Source organism: Bidens hawaiensis, unplaced genomic scaffold (genome assembly GCF_021521415.1).
Source record: "Bidens hawaiensis isolate Kalapana, Puna unplaced genomic scaffold, B.hawaiensis_p1.1 tig00057770_1, whole genome shotgun sequence".
Lineage (NCBI taxonomy): Eukaryota > Viridiplantae > Streptophyta > Magnoliopsida > Asterales > Asteraceae > Bidens > Bidens hawaiensis.
The window spans coordinates 6,371-25,021 of record NW_027506399.1 but is presented as its reverse complement, the minus strand read 5'-3'; the positions used below and the strand labels follow the sequence as shown (position 1 = coordinate 25,021).

At 34.6% G+C, this 18,651-nt stretch overlaps 1 protein-coding gene across 1 annotated transcript; it reads left to right on the top strand.

The window, feature by feature from the left end:
• The first annotated feature begins 10,445 nt into the window (after positions 1-10,445).
• On the top strand, positions 10,446-13,273 carry LOC143617763 (iron-sulfur assembly protein IscA-like 1, mitochondrial). The gene is made up of 3 exons (XM_077090224.1): positions 10,446-10,671; positions 12,832-12,949; positions 13,048-13,273. Exons 1-3 carry the CDS (start codon positions 10,479-10,481, stop codon positions 13,154-13,156), a joined length of 420 nt encoding a protein of 139 aa, XP_076946339.1. The 5' UTR covers positions 10,446-10,478; the 3' UTR covers positions 13,157-13,273.
• Positions 13,274-18,651: the final 5,378 nt, after the last annotated feature.

Genomic DNA, 18,651 nt, shown 5'->3' with positions numbered 1-18,651 from the left:
TAGTCTGTGTATTAAGTACCTCAATACGTTTATTTTGTAAGACGAAATGTAAAAGTTAGAGAAATGGGGACTATATAAAAGGCCACTTTACCCATTTCTCCAACCAACTCTTCATAATTCAAAACCCACTTGGAAATAAAAAGAACTTTTCTCTCACTAAACACCTCCACTTTCTATCTTTCTTTCTTTTGTTTCTTACAAACTAAGATCCGAGATCCGAGTGTCGTTAGTGATTTCCGCTAGCTAACAACACGGATTGATCAGAATAAAGTTGTTAGATCCATCCAAAGAGGACCTACAATTGGTATCAGAGCAGGTCGAATCTTATGATTCAACTTTGCTCTTGATATTCGGGCTCTATTTTCGCTATTACCCGAACCTAGACGTTAATTCCGTTGAAGTTTAGAAAATAAAGTTAGAAGTTTGGAAATAAAGTTTGAAGATTTGAGAAAATAAAGGTGTTTGAAGCTCGTCTTGTTTGCAGATCCGGATTCAGCCACGTTTAGAAGTTCGTTTTAAGTTTCATGAAGTTTGAAGATTTCAATGTTTTTTTCGAAGAAAAACACAAAGAAACAGATGGTGTTCATGTTCTTGGGGTTCAAGCATGTCAGATATGTGCATATTCATCAAATTGACAATGGATTTGTCATTATTGACGCTCATTTTGCACTCTAAGAACTTGAACAAACGGCGAACATGTAGATGATGAATAGATTTTGATAATGGTTTAAAGAAAAATCTGATGTCGGCGGTATCCAGAGGGTGACTGGTCGGAGGAATATTCCGGCATAGGGTGGCCGGTGATGGTGAACGGGGGTTGATTTGTGAATGGTAGCCGGAGATGAAATGAGAAAGACGGTGGAAGATGGCGGCAACTGCCGAAACCCGGTTTTTTTTTGTCGTGGTTGAGGAAAGCAGAGGGTGTAGATGATGGATGGGTGGCTGGAATCGTATTTTCGGCACTCGGTGGCCGGAATCCATTTTCCGGTAGGGAGATTGATGATGATGGTAGCGGCGGCATTAATGGTGAATATGGTGGTGGCGGTGGTATAGTACACTCCGACAAGATTTTCCGGCGACCGGTCGTCAGAATCGGTTTTCCGGCGCCAGTTGGCCGGAATGGCGGGTAGTGGCGGCTGCATCATCTTTATGTCACAAATTGTTATGTTTGTGTACCCTAATTGTTAAAAGGTTTGGATTTGGGTTAGGGTGTATGTGGGCTGGCATTTTGGGCTACATGCATCTTGAGAATTAGAGTTTCCTTCAAATTGGGCTTGAGTCAGCATGTATGGGCTTCATTTAAATATTTATTTTAGGCTGATTACGTTAAACAACTTTTGTGGCAAGAAAGAATTATTGTTTATGGGATGACCAACTGAAAAAGTCAAATGCGTTCGGGTTTTCGTCATTGTTGGACCATGTTTAAAGCATGCTATTTCTATGTTATTTTCGATGCGATCGAGAAGTTGAGGAACTTTGAACAAATTGGATACGAATTTGAACTTAAATAAGAAATAACAATCTTTGCTCATTTGATCGTTGTCCCCAGTGGATCATAGCTTTAGGGGGGTGATTGAAGAGGCTTCGGCTTTATCGGGTTGATTCGTGAAGATGCGAGACACGGTTCGACGATGTTTTGATATCACAAGCCAATGGGGTGATTGTAAGGCCAAAAAGAGTGACTTGCTATATCAAATTACGAAACCCGTTATTTTAACGGTCAAGTTAATAATTAAAGCCGACGTGGTTTCCGGATCCCAGAAGAGAGCTTCGACACGCGTTTAACTTTAACGGGAAAACTTCTAGAATGTTGTTTAGCTATAAATAGGAATTTAGTTTCTATTTTATGTGTGTGTTTCTTAAGATGTAAATCATCCACCTAATGGGAGCTCACCTTGGGTTGGTCGGTTCATTGTTTAATCTATCAATCTTTTAACCAACAACGAGATCGTTCATATATTATATCTTTATATTATTTATGTTCAGCCGTTTGATTTACCGCACCCGTCTCGAAATGTTTATCAAGTGCAAAATTTGTTCGTGTAGTCGTTTTGGGACCTACATAAACTTTGGCCCTTATTTGTTTCTTCATATTATATTGTAATGGGGAGCAGAGCCCTTTCTGCTCCCTATATTGATAGATCAAGGGCCCTCATGTTTTCGTTTCAGTGAGTCATATGACTCAAAACGACTGAACGATTATCCCCTCATCTCAGTCTTTTTGATTCTTGAGAATGGTCGCCACCTCTCCCAGGACTGGAATGATTATCCCTACCCATCAATGATAAATAAAAAAAAGATATAATAGATCGCAAAATATAACACAATATATCAATTATAAAAGACACAATGTCAAGAAAAAAGGCACAGTCAATGACGAAAAAAAAACCACAATAATAAATAAAAAGACAAAAATAATCTTTTTTTTCCTTTACATTGTGTATTTTATTTTGAACGATGTCAACGAGAGATATATTTTAGTATTTTTATTTTTTTGTTTTTTTATTAATATTTCGAGTCATAATTTTTTTAATTATTTTTTGTTATTTTTAATGGGTTTTTAAACCATGAATCATTCTCATCTTTTTTTTTTGTTTTTGTCCCCATTTGTAATTTAACTTGATCCATTATGCTAATGTTATAGTAATTTTGAAAACTATATGTAAAATTTGTTTTAGAAATTATTTTCGTATGAATACTAACTATTATCTTGTTTTTTTAAATAACGACTTTCTTTTATTAAAGCTATCGTATTCTTTAAATTTGGAGAGTCTCGATACTCCACTTTGGTCAGACTATGTTGTCTTAACCAGACTCATACTGGCTTCAGAGTTTGGCTTGGACGTTCCGCCGGGAAACCATACCGTCGACTGCCATTTGACAGTCGTTGTGTCACCACAAGATCATAACTCTCTAGCGTAACACACGGTAGAACAAAAACCCGGGTGCGCTCTGGGTTCAAACTGACAACTTTTACACAAGGCTTAACTCAAATCATTCATTGTCAATATTCGTCCAAAAGTAACATAAGTGGAATATGAACTTGAGTCTTTATTGAAGAACCCAAGCCACCTACCACCGGCTTACATGTTGGACTATTAAGTATTAACTCTTATCTTTTAGTTGTATTTGTTTAATTTTAGTGCTTTAATTGCATATATATTTTTAATATTGTTATTTTATTATATATTTTAATCTTTTAGCTAATATTTTTGGTTGGCAACCGAAGATAGAGATAAGGAGCCGCATTTATTTCATTAGTTTCGTACTCCAACATTTAACTAATTCATCGGCATAAAACTGACCCACAATTTTGTTTATATTTTTTTGTTAGACAGTTCAATTAATCTCCATTATTTTTATATTATTCTTATAATAAATTTATTTACAGAAATTTGTAAATACAAATATAGTATAAAGGCAACTTTCTTGGATTTTTAAGAATGTAAAATAGTTATATATGGATATTCTTTTGATTTAAATCATCAGTTTTATGTCTTAACTATTATAAAAGTGAATATGTTATTATTTTTTAACTTTAAATTATAGATGTGTTAACTATTTAATACCATCGAATATTTAATAATCATAACAATATACGTACGTGGGTACGTGTGAACATTGTTTATTATCGTTTGATCAAACGAGTGTATGGTCAGAACCTACGACTTTAACAAGCAACATCATTTCTTGACCATGACTAAATATTATCAAATTATGTGGCAATATTAATTAGTTTCCCGAACTCGCTGGTAGTTAAGACGTCAAAGTGATTAAGCGTTTGAACGGACATTTAATTTAAAGTATAGTCCAATCTTATCAAAATAATCACTCGTTTATAACTAATCATTTTCATTAAATATTCAGATTTTAGTGATCCAACTAATCCGTTTTAACAAACTAACATTATATAATCAACAAAAATCATTGTTTTCCTAATTCAATCGGTCTTCAAACAGACGGTCTTACCGGTTCAACAGTCAAATCGGTAAAAAAAACTGAATAACGTCACAAAACTAGCTAAAACTTAAAATATAAGTACGCGTGACTAATTGAAAATTAAATATAGACACTTTTTTTGTACGAGTTTTTATTATTAATAAAAAGTAAATTTTTAAATAAATAATTAAAGTATAAAGTCTTGTATAAATATTTTGTTTTTGATATCTGACCCGTCTACTAAATCTGTTTGACGACTGATCGTCCGACAGTCTAGAAATACAAATGTAAACGGGTCAAATAGACATAAACCGAGTATACATGCAACCCGTGTCCGGCCTAACCGAATCCGACCCACAAACTCATGAAAATCAAACATAACGTAGATATTACAAGAGGTGGACGACAAAGTCATGCACATGTAATATTATTTAATTATTATATAATAAGTACGTATAATAACATCACATTTAATCCGCGGTTTAAAGTCATATATATTCTTCCTTTGAAACTTCGAGGATCCTCCCACCTATATTCACACATAAATAATATTCTCCTCCTCTTCAGTCCTCAACCACCACCAGTACATAAACACGAATTAAACACAATGCATCCATCAGAAACACAAATTCAAAGTTCAAACTCTAGCACATCGTCCATGGATGATGAACTACAACATCAACATCAGGATCAAGATCTTGATGATCAGCTTGATCATGACCAAGATCTTGATCATGTATCCGATGATAATAATAGTAATAGTAATAATAATCTTGATCAAGGTATAGTAACCACAGTGGATTGTGGTCCGTTTTACTGTACGGACAACAATCCACCGGATTCATACGCAATCTGCGACTCCAAGGTCGCAGACTGGCTAAACAACCGAAGCACATTCATCGAACGCAAGACGTCCGTGAAGTTCGCTTGCACCAAATCCCTAGATCCATGTCAAACCACCAGGTCCACTCGTCGGGTTTGTTTAAACCAAAAACCAAAACTATCCATTATAGGGTTTCGAAAAAAACCGGTTCATCAAACCGATGGGAAGTCAAAGCATAATGATAAGGTTGAAAACGTGAGATTATTCAGGAACCGGTCTGAACCGGGGAGAGACTATTGTTTGTTGATAACCGAACCGGTTTCTCCTAAGGTTTCTTGTGTCGGCCGAGTCGGGTCGGTACGGGTTCAAGGTCGGAAGGCTGGGGTTTGGAGGAGTTTCAAGGCGGCTTTCTCGAACCTGGTTCAGACAAATAGAGTGGGAAAGATAGCGGCTTGATTGGTGAACCGGGTTTGAATCGGGAGTGATGTTTTGCTGACCGACAGTCAGCCGGTCAGGCGGGAGACGGCTATAAATATATATATTAAATTTATTGGTAATTTTGTCAAAATTCATTTTTGTCATATTGTTATAGTTTGAATTTGAATTTTACTTGTAATTATGGTGTCCACCTGTATGTAATATATATATATATATATATATATATATATCTCGTTGTCCATGGCCATGGCATATAATTGAGACTGAAGAGATAGTTGTATTGGACGTTTTGTGACAATTATATGTACATTATTATTATTATTATTATTATTATTATTATTATTATTATTATTATTATTACAAAATTTAAGGTCCCTTTTGCCGACGCTTAATAGATACGTTATGACTAGGACTAGAAGGATTTTAAACTTTTAATAATTATTTATGTTCTCCTGGTCCAACATGAACGATTAAATTTTATATTAGTAGTGTCATGACTAAAACATGTTTGTAGTAAAATATTGGCGTCACACATAAAAATATATTATGATGCATACAATTGTATTTAATTTGTTTCTAATGTCCGAAATTGTCGGATTTAAGAAAGAAGAATATGTTCTTAAGCAACCATAAAAGGTTTTCACATAAATGTTAAAAGATATCAAATTTGTAACTTTAAGCAATTTTTTTTGATCTAAAATTAAATTCTTTTACTAAATAAAAATAGGCAAACAATTTACAATGAAGTGACAGGTAAACGGGCAACAAGCTGCGCCGCAACCCCCTTTTGGATAGCAAAACCAATCCTATTAAAAACAAAGTTTCCGTTCTTATGGGCTGATAAGTTACTATGCACGACCTTCTGAACTCTATTTAAAAGGTCAACGGCATCCGGAGCTAAGAACCCAAATGTGTCAAAGGCGAAGGGGATAAAAACGTGTTGGTTCTCCAAACAGGCCTTCTCGTGTTTAGCAACCTTACCCGATGCCGCCTTCAATGCTGTCTGGCCTGCTACAAACCCATTGTCTCTAAGCCCAACAAGAGGGGACACTCCTGTGTGGTTGACACAGGCGTGTTTTCCCCCTACCCACCCGAAAACAAGAATACCGGCCGGTCGTAATGTAGATCTTCCTTCAAGAGGATCCATAAGAAAGTTTACGGGGGCTTCCTTTCTAGCCGAAATTCTGGCTCGTTTAAGAACATCGCATAGAACATCCCTCACCAAATCATGTTTGTACTTAAACCCAGACAACTCTTTGCAATGAACAGCATGCTCGCCAAAAGAATCCAAAGAAACCTTGTGACAAACCGGACACGGCTTGCAATTACAAGTAACCGCTTGTGCTATAAAAATCAATTTTTGGGCATGAAACAACCGACAACGTAAGAACATCTATGAACACGTTGATGTAGTTAAAGTGCAGTCAAGTTAAAGTTTTCTAGAGTTAAACTATTTTTATTATTATTATTACTAAACACAAGGATTAATTATCCAAAAAATTAGCAATGTGCTGGATAAAGTGCAAACAAGAATACACCAAACATCAAGTGAATTAACATACAAATATAAAATCTACCTCACAAAGGTAAATCCGCACCATTACCATTAGTCCAATCTATTAGAGTTAGAGTGAGTAGACACTAGACAACCCATCTCAATTAATGATCCAAAGGAACCCGCCCCCCCCCCCCCCCCCCCCCCCCCCTAAAACCTTAACTTCATCCACAATTTTTTAAGGGCAAATAACCTTTTCGTTAAAAATGTAGTCAATACGTAATCGTTAAAGACACCATAAAACAATGAAATGAATAGCGCGAGACTTCTTCGATATAGATATGAATGAGAAGGCGACTGAATCAAGAAGCTCACCAGATGTTGAAGCATTGCTAGTAGGAATTTTGCACCAATAAAATAGTTGACAACAGACAAGTTTAGCAAATTAACAAGCGAAGTTAGCCCGGTTTCTCCATCGAGGCAGTAACTAAATTCTTATTTTCTTGACACGATCTCACGAAATCTTATCCATATCGATCAACTAACTAGTTTAAACTTATATTTTTCGTTGTAGTTCTTTTCATCTTTTGGGTTTTAAACTTTTATATATATATATATATATATATATATATATATATATACTACCTAGGCTATTATAGATGCTTGCACTTTCTTTTTTATGTCCTTTTGCGATTTTCAGTCAACAATTGCCATTTTTTTAATGTATTTTTGATCATTTTTGTCAACGATTCACCACTGAAGTATTTATAAATTACAACTATTAAAAATTACTTAGACTAGTTTACTTGGTGCATGCATGCATTTAAATATACATTAGAAACTAAGTCTAATTAACCCATTTTTAGATAAATGATTAAATGGGTTGAAATTAGACACTTAGCTTTTCTTTTTTAAGTTGGATTTTGCTCCTCTTTTAATCCACTCGTTAATATTTGGGGGCAAAATATGTTAAAAGTTGACTATTTATTATCAATAAAGTTTGCTTGAGTAGTATGATTTTTGAGTTTCGTTAAATATGCTGATAACTTATATCTATAGAAGCCATAGCCACACTTACATTTATGTTTGCAACATCCACAAGTTGCATGTTACTCCATGTCCGGTGTCCCTAGTTTGAGGGGCTTATTAGACCATAATAAGTTTAACCTAGGGGTATGCACTCAGACTAGGTTAAACTAGGGGTATGCTCTCAGACTAGGGGTATGCTCTCAGACAAGTTGCATGCCGAGAGGCGAGAGCATACCCCTAGGTTAAACTTATTATGGTCTAATAAGCCCCCCAAACTTGAGACACCGGACATGAAGTAGCATAGCATAGGCAGAAAACCACACCAACCGAACATAGGGTAGGCTGGTCTTGGTCTTTTTGGAATGGGCAAGAATGATTGACTTAATATAAATTTTTATGTTAAGATGTTTCACATTTCAATTTTTACCTGAATCGAACCAAACTCGAACCAAACGAGAATTAACCTCAAAATTAAGACCAAGAAGAAAGCTGAATAAACCAAAGGTATCTGGTCGGCTTACTTGGTCCAATCCGAATCTTACTTGGCTCTAATTTAGCCATTAACTTTTATTTATTCAACTTTTAAAACAAATTTTATATTTATATTTAGTTTCATTCTCATCTAATCATTTAAAGCATAGTCCCAATTATAGTATCTTGGTAAGAACTTTTGATAAACAAATATAAGAGTAAGTACTTTATATAATTATCAAAAAAGTATTACCAAGTAACTAAAATCAAAATATATTTAAGGATTGTAGATGTTACTAAGATAAGGATAAATGAAGATCTTTGATGGCTTCTTTTAATTAATAATTGGTGGCTAGTTTATCCGTTTGTTTTATTTGCATCACGCCTTGCTTTCATAACCATGTTTTTCTAAATTAGGGTGTTTGATTGATAATAAAATATTCAGAAGAGAATGTTTGAGATTGATCTATTTGCTTTTAAGAAAATTATAATAAACATGTAAGAACAGGCATTCCGACTCTTTTTATACTTGCTCAGACGTAACTCGGCTTATAGGTGGATATGAACATTTTCATTACATAAACAATCGTGTACAATATGACATTAAGTATTTGTTAGAAAGCAAATTATAAGTGAACGACTTAAGTCTTTGGATGACAAAAGTATCTGAACCGAACAAGGAAACTTGAAACTTTAGGACGAAAATGAAACATGCATGTATTCAAATATAAAGCACATATGATATTATTTTTTGAAATTCCATGGGTATTCTAGGAGTGTTCATGAGTCGGTTTTAGCCCAAAACCATAAATATAACTGAGATGACGGTTTATAGATGTAAAAAGCCCATTTCGGTTAATGGATGACCATAAATACTATCACTAACAATCACTGACGACTAATAAGTCCATCATCAGTATATTCCTTGTTCACTTCTAACCGGTTAATTTATGGATGTAAAAGCCCATTTCTTTTTTCCATGGATCACCAGCCCAAAACATTGCTCCATGAGAGTTGAGACAACTAACTTGCTTGCTAACCCACTCATATCATATTATCATACGCTAAAGGTGTACAAAATACCCAGTTGTACTTGACCCGCAGGCATGACTTGGTTTAGGTTTCTCTCAAGACCCGTACCTGGAACCGAATTCGCTGGAACCGGTTCCACCTCTACCAGGTAAAAACCCGAACCTGACCCTACCTAAAACCTGAAAAACCCCTGAAAATCCAGTCAAATAGCCAACTATACTTGGAACTGGTTCCCATCCGACGCGGTTATGACTTTTGTTGACCATACCCAAAACCGGGTAGAAACCAGATATACGCCATACGGAATATACATCCAGCCGTTGACGCACTTTGTACTTTCATTCTTCAGGCCCATAGCATATATCCGTTTTACACACCAATCCATATGCTATAATGATACTATCTGGCCCAATAATTAGAGGTGTTCAATTGGACTTGAATAACCTAAATTTTGATTAGAACGAATAAAAAATTTTGATTTTTAATTATTTGAGTCAAATCATTATTCGGTTAGAACTTTTAATTCGAATGCGAATTGGACCTCTTGATTTGATTGAATTCTCCATAAAGATTTTTATATGTTAGTTTAAATTTTTTATAAGAGTTACCATTAGTTTTCTAATTTTCTAAATGAGCCAAAGAAAAAAAATCTAATCATTTAAACATCTATAATAATTTAAAACTATATTAGACAAGCTCATTCTATTTCTCATTCAATTAACTCGAATTTCAGGGGTGTTTGGGATTCCTCAATAAAACTCCTAATAACTTTTCAATAGTTAATAAGTTACGAAAACATAACTTATTAACGTTCTCTCTTCTGACAAAAATAATCTCAAACACCTTACTATTTTTTAAAAAATTAATAAATTATAAGTTGATAAAAATAAGCAATCCCAAATGCTCCATCGTATTCTCACTCTACACTCTTTATATTGATTTTAGAATCATGTATGTGCTATATTGTTAAAAGGCTAATAATATTGTGATTTAGTTTATTTTCTTTTTCTAAATCGAGGTATAATGCAATTTTATTTTATCAATATCAGGGTTTAAAAAATCCATAGCTTGTAACTCGCTTAATAAAAAAAACTATATAAAAAAAATTGATTTGAAACGATCTAACTCATTTTTGTAACCGAGACGAGCTGTTAGGCTTGTTTAACTTGGAGCTCGAACTGGTATCTAAAAACAAAATAAAAAACGATTCACCATTAACTAATTCCAGATGTTTCTCCAACATCAATTGAGATGGCATCATCAAGATTGGCAGCAACAGCGGCGGAGAGGGTGGCGTCCGCCGCGAGACGGCAGGCTCTAACCCTAACGGAGGCGGCCGCCGGCAGGATACGCCACCTCCTACAGCAGCGCCAAAGGCCTTTCCTTAAACTCGGCGTCAAAGCCCGTGGTTGTAACGGTCTCTCGTATACCCTCAATTACGCAGGTTAGGGTTTCAATTTCTTTCATTTCCTATTTAAACTTTGCATTCAATTATTTATTAGTATTATTATTATTATTCAATGTTATACCTGTTATAATTTGATTTCCACTCGTTGATGTATAAATAATAATAATTAGGATTGGTTAATCGATTGATCGATTCGGACCGAAAATGGGTTCAAGGTCATGTTTGAAAGGCACACATTGTGTTAAAACTTTGTCGATTGCGTTAAGTAAAAAGAAAAGAATTATACATAAAATTAGATATATATAGAGATGATTAATGCATCTGCATCATCATCCATTTTACTTGTTGCTGGAAACAGCATAGAATAAGCCGGGTAAAACTGTCTGGTGACGAAGCATCATACATACATAGGAAGAAGAAGATAGAGGCGTGTTAATGAAGAGGGTGGGTTATTGCTGGAACCGGATAAAGATGATGGTGTGAAAGTCTATCGAGCCGGTTATAAATGGATCGATGGAGATGCTATCCTCATATCAAACCAAAACCACCTTTGTCTAACCCATCACTATGGCCACCGGAAACAACCAACTGCTGAGGATCGCCCTTGCAATCCTCGTAGTCGTCTGTCTCATATACTAAACCTGCTATTTAGTATAAACCAGTTCGGGAGTCAAAACTGATTTTCGATCAAACTGGTTAGAAGCTTTGAAAACCCGGACTCAAAGAAACCAGTTAGGGTAGGTTTGTAACCGGCTTGCCTTGAATCGGTTCCAGACCGGTTTTTGAGTTAAAAAAGACAGAGAACACATGCAGGCTGCATTAATATTATAAACTGATTTGCAACTGTATTTCAAAGGTCGAACACTCAAAATCGGTTTTAGACCAATTTACACCCATAAATCTAGTATAAATAGTCATCTAGACATCTAGTATAAGGTTTGCTTGCATCAACTTCAATTCTCCAAGTTTCAACTTTCAAGCTACAAGATCCCGATGACCAACCACGACGATATTGTTCTGATAATCGAAGCCAACCGAGTCCCGACAATTTTAAACACCACGACTTGTGTTTAATGTCAGACAACACCCAATACTCTTCCTCAAAGCCCGACGCCAATATAACTTTGAAAAACCATACCTGAGAAGACTTGCCTGGCGAAATTGCGAAAAGGTTAAAAAGGAAGGAGAATCATCTAGAACCCGCGCAAGCTAACCTTAGAGGAAGAGGACTAACCGTTGTAGCTTGTTTTTCTGTTTGTTTTAAATAATGTTTGTCTTTTGTTTAATAAGATGTTTGTGGGTGTGGATTTATAGAATGAAATGTGTTGTTTGGTTTTTAAAAATAAATTGCAAAAGATAACGTAATAACAAGTTAAACAAAAAAACACGTTTTTTTATATATTAAAAGTTACAAAAAAACATAGGAAAAAATGTTTTAGGGATACCGATTAACGAAAATGCATAGATAAAAAAGATATTATGATATTATAAAAGGTAACATGCATTAAAACCTGTTGCAATGGACATATGCATTAAATCGGTTTCTAATGAATACATCCATTAAATAGCTTGCATTGGATATATGTATCCAAACTGGTTTTTAATCTTTTAAACCGTTTTTTTTATAATCTGTTCCAAACCACCGATTTCAGCTGAAATACTCCTAACCTGACGGTTTAAAACCGGTTTCTGCAGAGTCAGTTTCAAACCGTTTCAGTTCGGTTTTTGGGTCGGTTCGGTTAGTGTATCTGATTTGTCAAACGGGTTGTGATTAAGTTGTAAATGTGTTAAACAAGTTGGAGGGTTGTAATACATGGGTCATAGGTTTGAGGGTCAACCTGAACACGCCTCGTTTATTAAAATGCTAGATATGACAACCCAAAACATGTTTATTTTCATGTCATGACAGGATTGACAACTCTAAGGCAGAGTTTCATATGCTATTAGTGAATCCTGCGTGATTACAGATTTTTAAACTTGTAGTCTTGCACCTTTCCTTCTAAAGAAAACTATTATCCTTTTCATATATCATATCAAGATTTCAAGAATACTGATTCCGTTTGTATGATCATGTTCTTAGTAGTCTAGAGCTTAAATATCTGGATTGCTTCAAATTGCTATTAGATTAATTTCTAATTTTTATTTTTAACTCAAGATTGTAGCGGTATGCAGTTCATAAGTTTTTTAAATGTGCAGATGAAAAAGGGAAATTTGATGAGCTAATTGAGGACAAGGGCGTGAAGATACTGATAGACCCAAAAGCTCTTATGCATGTTATTGGTACCAAGATGGATTTTGTAGATGATAAGCTCAGGTAATCAACAAGCTTATTATTATATTATTTATTTATTATTTTGTATATGTTTTAAAGATCAGTTCTGAAAGATTTGAATAATGCCGTGTTTGGTGCAGATCTGAATTTATATTTATTAATCCAAACTCGAAAGGACAGTGTGGCTGTGGGGAATCGTTTATGACAACAAGTAGTACAGAAGCTTCGAAGGCTGGTGGTGGTTCTTAATCGCAGAAACTAATGTTATGTTTGAACTACACGCATCATAAACGCTGTATAATTTGTGTCACAAGCTGTTAAGTCACCTATGTAACTTAATCATGGTAATAATACATCAATACTTGTTTTCTTATATAAGAGTTTATAGGTTTGATTGTAGTTAAGAGTATCAGAAATGTTACATTGTTCAGAGCTTAGGTGTTAAAACATAAATGGATTTAAGTTTTTTATTTTACTTTTTAATTTTTAATAGTAGAGAGTATGCTAGTAATTTAACAAACATTTTACTAGAAAAAACAAATGCTGGTTCATTTATTTCAAGGACCATTGTGTTGGTACTGTAATCACTTGTACTCGAGTCTAGATACCTGTTTCAATTGTGCCTACTTTCACGTTAATATTGCATACATTTTCTCACTGGGTCTGTTTCACTTGGGCCTCCTTTCACATACGTACTGTACCGGATACAATTTCTAGTGGGGCGTGTGTCCATCCTTGGGGTAGAGGTGCACAAATCAGGTTTTACAAATACCCGTTTTCAGGTATTGAACCGGGTTCGGGTATGACCGGGTGTTGAAAAAATCGGGTATTAGCAATACCCGAGTCAGGTTTGGATCCGGATATTGTCTCTAAAAACCATACCCTATGCATCGGGTTGGGGTCGGGTATAGATTCGGGTATTCAAAAACCGGGTATTTGAACGCCTTATTTTCGGGTATTGAAGAAACCCTATTATCGGGGTTTTCAAGCTTTTTTCGGGTATAGATTGGATTTTTTAGGGATCGTACTTTTTATGGGTATTTTTCAGGTATTTTTTGGGTATAGATCGGGTACTTAAAAAACCTGGTTACGGGTATTGGAAAAACCCTGTTCAAGTACGGAAGTGGTTCTGGTTTCGGGTATTACCGGGTACAAATCGAGTACGGGTTTTGGTACTGAAATGCATATCTTATCCTTACCCTATGGGTATGGTCGGGTATTAAAAACCGGATATAAAAAAACCCGGTTTCTGGTTTTTTTTTTCCGGGTTCGGGTTTTTGTGCACCTCTATCCTAGGGTACACACATACAAACCCAAGGCTAAAGGTGCACAAACCGGTATTTTCAAGAAATGGAACTGGGTAGGAACCGGTTTTGGTCAATAAAAGTCAATAACTCAGTCGGGTTGAAACCGGTTCTAGGTATTGTCGGGCATTGGCCGGATTTTCGGGTTTTTATCGGGTTTCGGGTAAGGCAGGGTTGGGTTTTGACCGGATTTTGCTGGAACTGGTTCTGGCTTATCCAGGTTGTTCCGGTTTTGAAGAGAAACTAAAACCCGGTCCGTACCTACAGGTTAGGTAAGGTCGAATCCGATTCCAAGTAGGAACCTTCGGATTGAGTCTGCACCCCGTTTTTTGTGCACCTCTATCCAAGAAGGCAAGGATTAAAATGTAATACTAAAATTATTGGCTAAGTTTAAATGTTTACAGCGAACAAATTATTATAAAATACAAATAAGAAGTTTGGTGCCGCAAGTGCCTCATTGGGTCACTTGGCGGCATCGAACTGGTTCACAAATTTTGTTTTATGTTTTTCAGTTCAGTCATCGCTACGAACGTAACGGTAACCGACCGAACGCCAATTTTTTTTGTCGTTTATTTTTTGTCTTAGTTTCGGGATCGACAACGGTAACCAACCGAACGTCAAGTTTTTTTGTTGTCTTTTTTTTCGTCTTAGTTTCCGGATCGACAACGGTCGGGTTTTACCAACGCTCGATTTTTACTAACCGACGTCACCCCGTTCGTTCACCTCAAATTATATAATTTTTTGTTTTATATTTAGTTTTAATTCCGATACATTAACGCATGTCTACGAAAACCGACGGAATTCCCATCGACTTACCGTCTCAACGTTTAGGACCGACAACGTTAGGTTTTACCTGCTCTGGGTAAAAACCTTGTTGTTTTATATTGAAGAAAGGAAAATTCTCAAAATGACTCCTCAGAGAGATTCCTATCATTACCCTTCCTTCTGCTTAATTCTGGATATAACCCATTCAAAACCAATCTTGGCAATGAGTTTTCTATGTCGGACGATGAGATTCATCTGCCAATGAAAGGATGATGAGTGGTACCATCTTCACGCTTAAATTCGAAAGTAAATGCTTAAATTCAGAAATCAACGATTAGATTCAAACGACCCAATTAGAAACTGACATGTGGCTCTATCTTGACGATAAGAATGGTCTCAAATCTCATCTTGCCGATGAGAATTGAGGCCATGTGTCAGACTTTTGTTAGAAGTTTGAATCTCATCATGAAGATGAAATTTGGGTGGGTCATTTTGAGATGTTTTTAAAAGGGTATGTCATTTTAAAAATCTCTCTTCATCTGTGTTATTTTAAGAATTTTATAAATCTCTATACTCTTTAGGAATCTCTCTACTTTTTACTTTTACTTAAAAGTTTTTGCGGTTATGTTAACTATTTTTAAAATAAATGTTTTATGTTGATATACCTGTAATGTTTATTTTGGTAATGTATTAAATAACTACATAATGCAAGAGAAATAGTAGAATGGATAGATTTGATGTGTTGGCTCTAAACCTGATGACAACTTACCTTGTACATTTAATGTTTACTGTTTATAAGAAGCTTAGAGCATCTGTGGCACCGTCCGAATTTAACTGGCAACAAGCGGACGGAAGATTGTCGGACTTTACCGATGTAGGGTTAGTTCTTGGTTGCAGTGTGGAAAGTAAGTTTGCAGACACAAACGAGAGGCGGACTACACGTGGCAATTAATCTTCTTTTTATATTTTATTGGATGAAATTTCATAAGCTCGTCAGATCTGAATTATCGCAAGGTTGGCTTACAACAATAGCTTTCCGGGGGAAGGTTGAAAACGGATAGATCGGGTGTGTTGTACATTCAGATCCGACCAGATTAATAGATTTAGTGATGTTCGGTTTATCCGATGAGCACTCCTGCAAGCCATTTTCAGACTTCTTTTCGGTTTGTCCGATGAGCACTCCGGAACCCACTATCAGTCTTCATTTTATATAATAACTTAGATATCAAAATTGCTTCTTTTTAAACAAACAATTTGTGTAAATAATCAATTAATATTTGTTGTGGATCCCAGCGTTGGTGGTAAGAACATATATAAAAATTTAGTTTATCAATTTCTATAATGACTGGCTTCCATTTTACTACAAAAATAATAATATAAAATTTATTCAACCTTTCACAAATTATAACACATACATGGTTACCTATTATAATAATAATAATAATAAACCCAACGGATTGCATTAAACAAAAATTAATACATAATTAAAAAGCCTTTAAAATACATGTTAACTATTTAGTGTTTAAATAATACTTATTAAAACTAGATTATATTTAAACATATATGAAATATAAAATATAAATATGTTATGAAAAGTAGTCAAATGTAAATTAATTGTAGAATTATGTGATGATGTGGTAGTTTGTGGAGGTTTGTTGTTGTGGGAGAAAGTGAATGATTTTAAGATTAGTTTGGAATCTGATGTGACGCTGGTGTGGCGGTTTGTAGAAGTTTGTTATTGTTGATGCTCTTATATATATACAAAGAAGTTGTAGAATGGGTAGATTGCATATGTTGGGTCCAAACCAGTCATTATTGTTCTGGGTCATATAAGGTTTAGCTGGGTTGTTGTGAGTTTCTACGTGTCAAAAAAGCTGATAACAAAAAAAAATTATTTATTATTTGTAACTAAAATTATTAAAAATAATATATGCAATGCACTCTTTTATTTAGTCTACGATGCGCACATGTTATTTACGATGAGTACAAGAGGCTTCCTCAATGTCTTTTGTTGTAATACACTTTCTAAACATGTTTTGACATTCTACAAGGTACAAATGTCGTTTACAAAGAGTAACATGTCATTTGTTACTTAGTACACCAAAAATCCAAAATGACCATTGCCTTCCAACTAGTCTTCTTGTAGAACCCAAAGCTGGTATTCATTTATGATTAAATCATATTATGTGATTTTCTTTTTAAATAAAGATGTATGATTCAATCCATAAGAATTTTGGATCTTGCATATGTTACCAGCATTTTTAGAATTCACAAAACCATTCGGTTGGCTCATATACACGTCATCAATCGAGTTCGTGTTAGGGGACAACTCTTAAATAATTTTCAATCTCTCATATATTCATAATATGCAACTATGTCACTCGAAACTATTATTCACTTGAACGTGGGTCAAAAGTAGCATCAAGTTCATGACTAATGCTGAGATAAATACACTAGTGTTATTCTCTATTAGTGGCATACACTTGTTGATATTAAAGATGAACATACCAAGAGGTTTCCGCAAAATTCTTGTCATATTTCTCACAGCCCAACTTTACCCATAATTATATATTCTTGATAAACTTCTTGATGAAGTTAAGAAAGACAAATATTGGTTTAAAACACAAAATAAGATAAAGTAAATGTGTGATTATAGCACGTTATAACTTATAAGTTAACTGGAAAAAAAAAAAGATTATAAAATGGGTTACACTAATCATTGTCGTCACTCTTATAAACATGTAACCGAAGTAGATGATTAATCAATGTAACGTCGAAGACAATTTGCATGAGTTTTAGAATAAAACTTTATTGAAGAATACATTCATGAAATTGATATGAGACCAATTATGTTTACTAGACAAGTCCATGCGCGATGCGACGGGTAACAAAAATTCTAGTAATCAAGTAACAATTACGGAGGTTCAAGGTTCGTTTGAAACCTTGAAAACGTTTAAACCAATCACCACTTTTGATTAGCTGGTTTTTGAATGTTCAAACCATATCAAACAGTTCGATTTATGGTTTATACCAAAAATAGATCATATAGGACCGGACCGGACTGTAAACTTATTATTGAAGCTCAATGTGTGAAACCAAATTATTAGTAATGATTCAGTTTAATTTTTGATGGTTCAGTTTGGTTTCAGTGACAAAAAATCAAACCAACGGTTTGGCTCACGGTTTAACTTATAAACAGCTAAAACCGAGTTGTGAACGCCCATACGTAACATGTTAATTTTTTTAATGATAAAAGTATAGCAATATCATACCCAAATTAAAGACAATAAAATGATTATTTTTATGGTGCAGTTTTTAAAAATATATATTAATGTATGAAAAAGTTACTGCCGTTGGAAAGTCGTTGGTGGGAAGTTAGTTACAATTAAAATAAAACGGAATACATGTGTAAAGATAAATGTTCAAAGTAACAATTTTTAAAATTTATAAAAATTGAGTAAAGTTGAGAGAGAAATGTTGCAAATAAATTTATGCATATTTTTTAATGGACAAGTTTGTCCCTATTTTACATGCTATAGAAGATGTACCTTATGCTTTATAAGTGGTAAATTACTTAAAAAGTAAGTGTTCTAATTTGTCCATGTATCATGTACGGAGTATTATATATAGTATAGATAACTAAAAAAATATTCAGAAAGTTATATCCTACCAAAT

Excerpts from the sequence above, each read along its gene's own strand:
- LOC143617763 (XM_077090224.1), top strand. The coding sequence starts at position 10,479 with ATGGCATCATCAAGATTGGCAGCAACAGCGGCGGAGAGGGTGGCGTCC. Across the intron at positions 10,672-12,831 it reads GTATACCCTCAATTACGCAG|ATGAAAAAGGGAAATTTGAT; the intron begins GTTAGGGTTTCA and ends TTAAATGTGCAG. Across the intron at positions 12,950-13,047 it reads TTTGTAGATGATAAGCTCAG|ATCTGAATTTATATTTATTA; the intron begins GTAATCAACAAG and ends TGTTTGGTGCAG.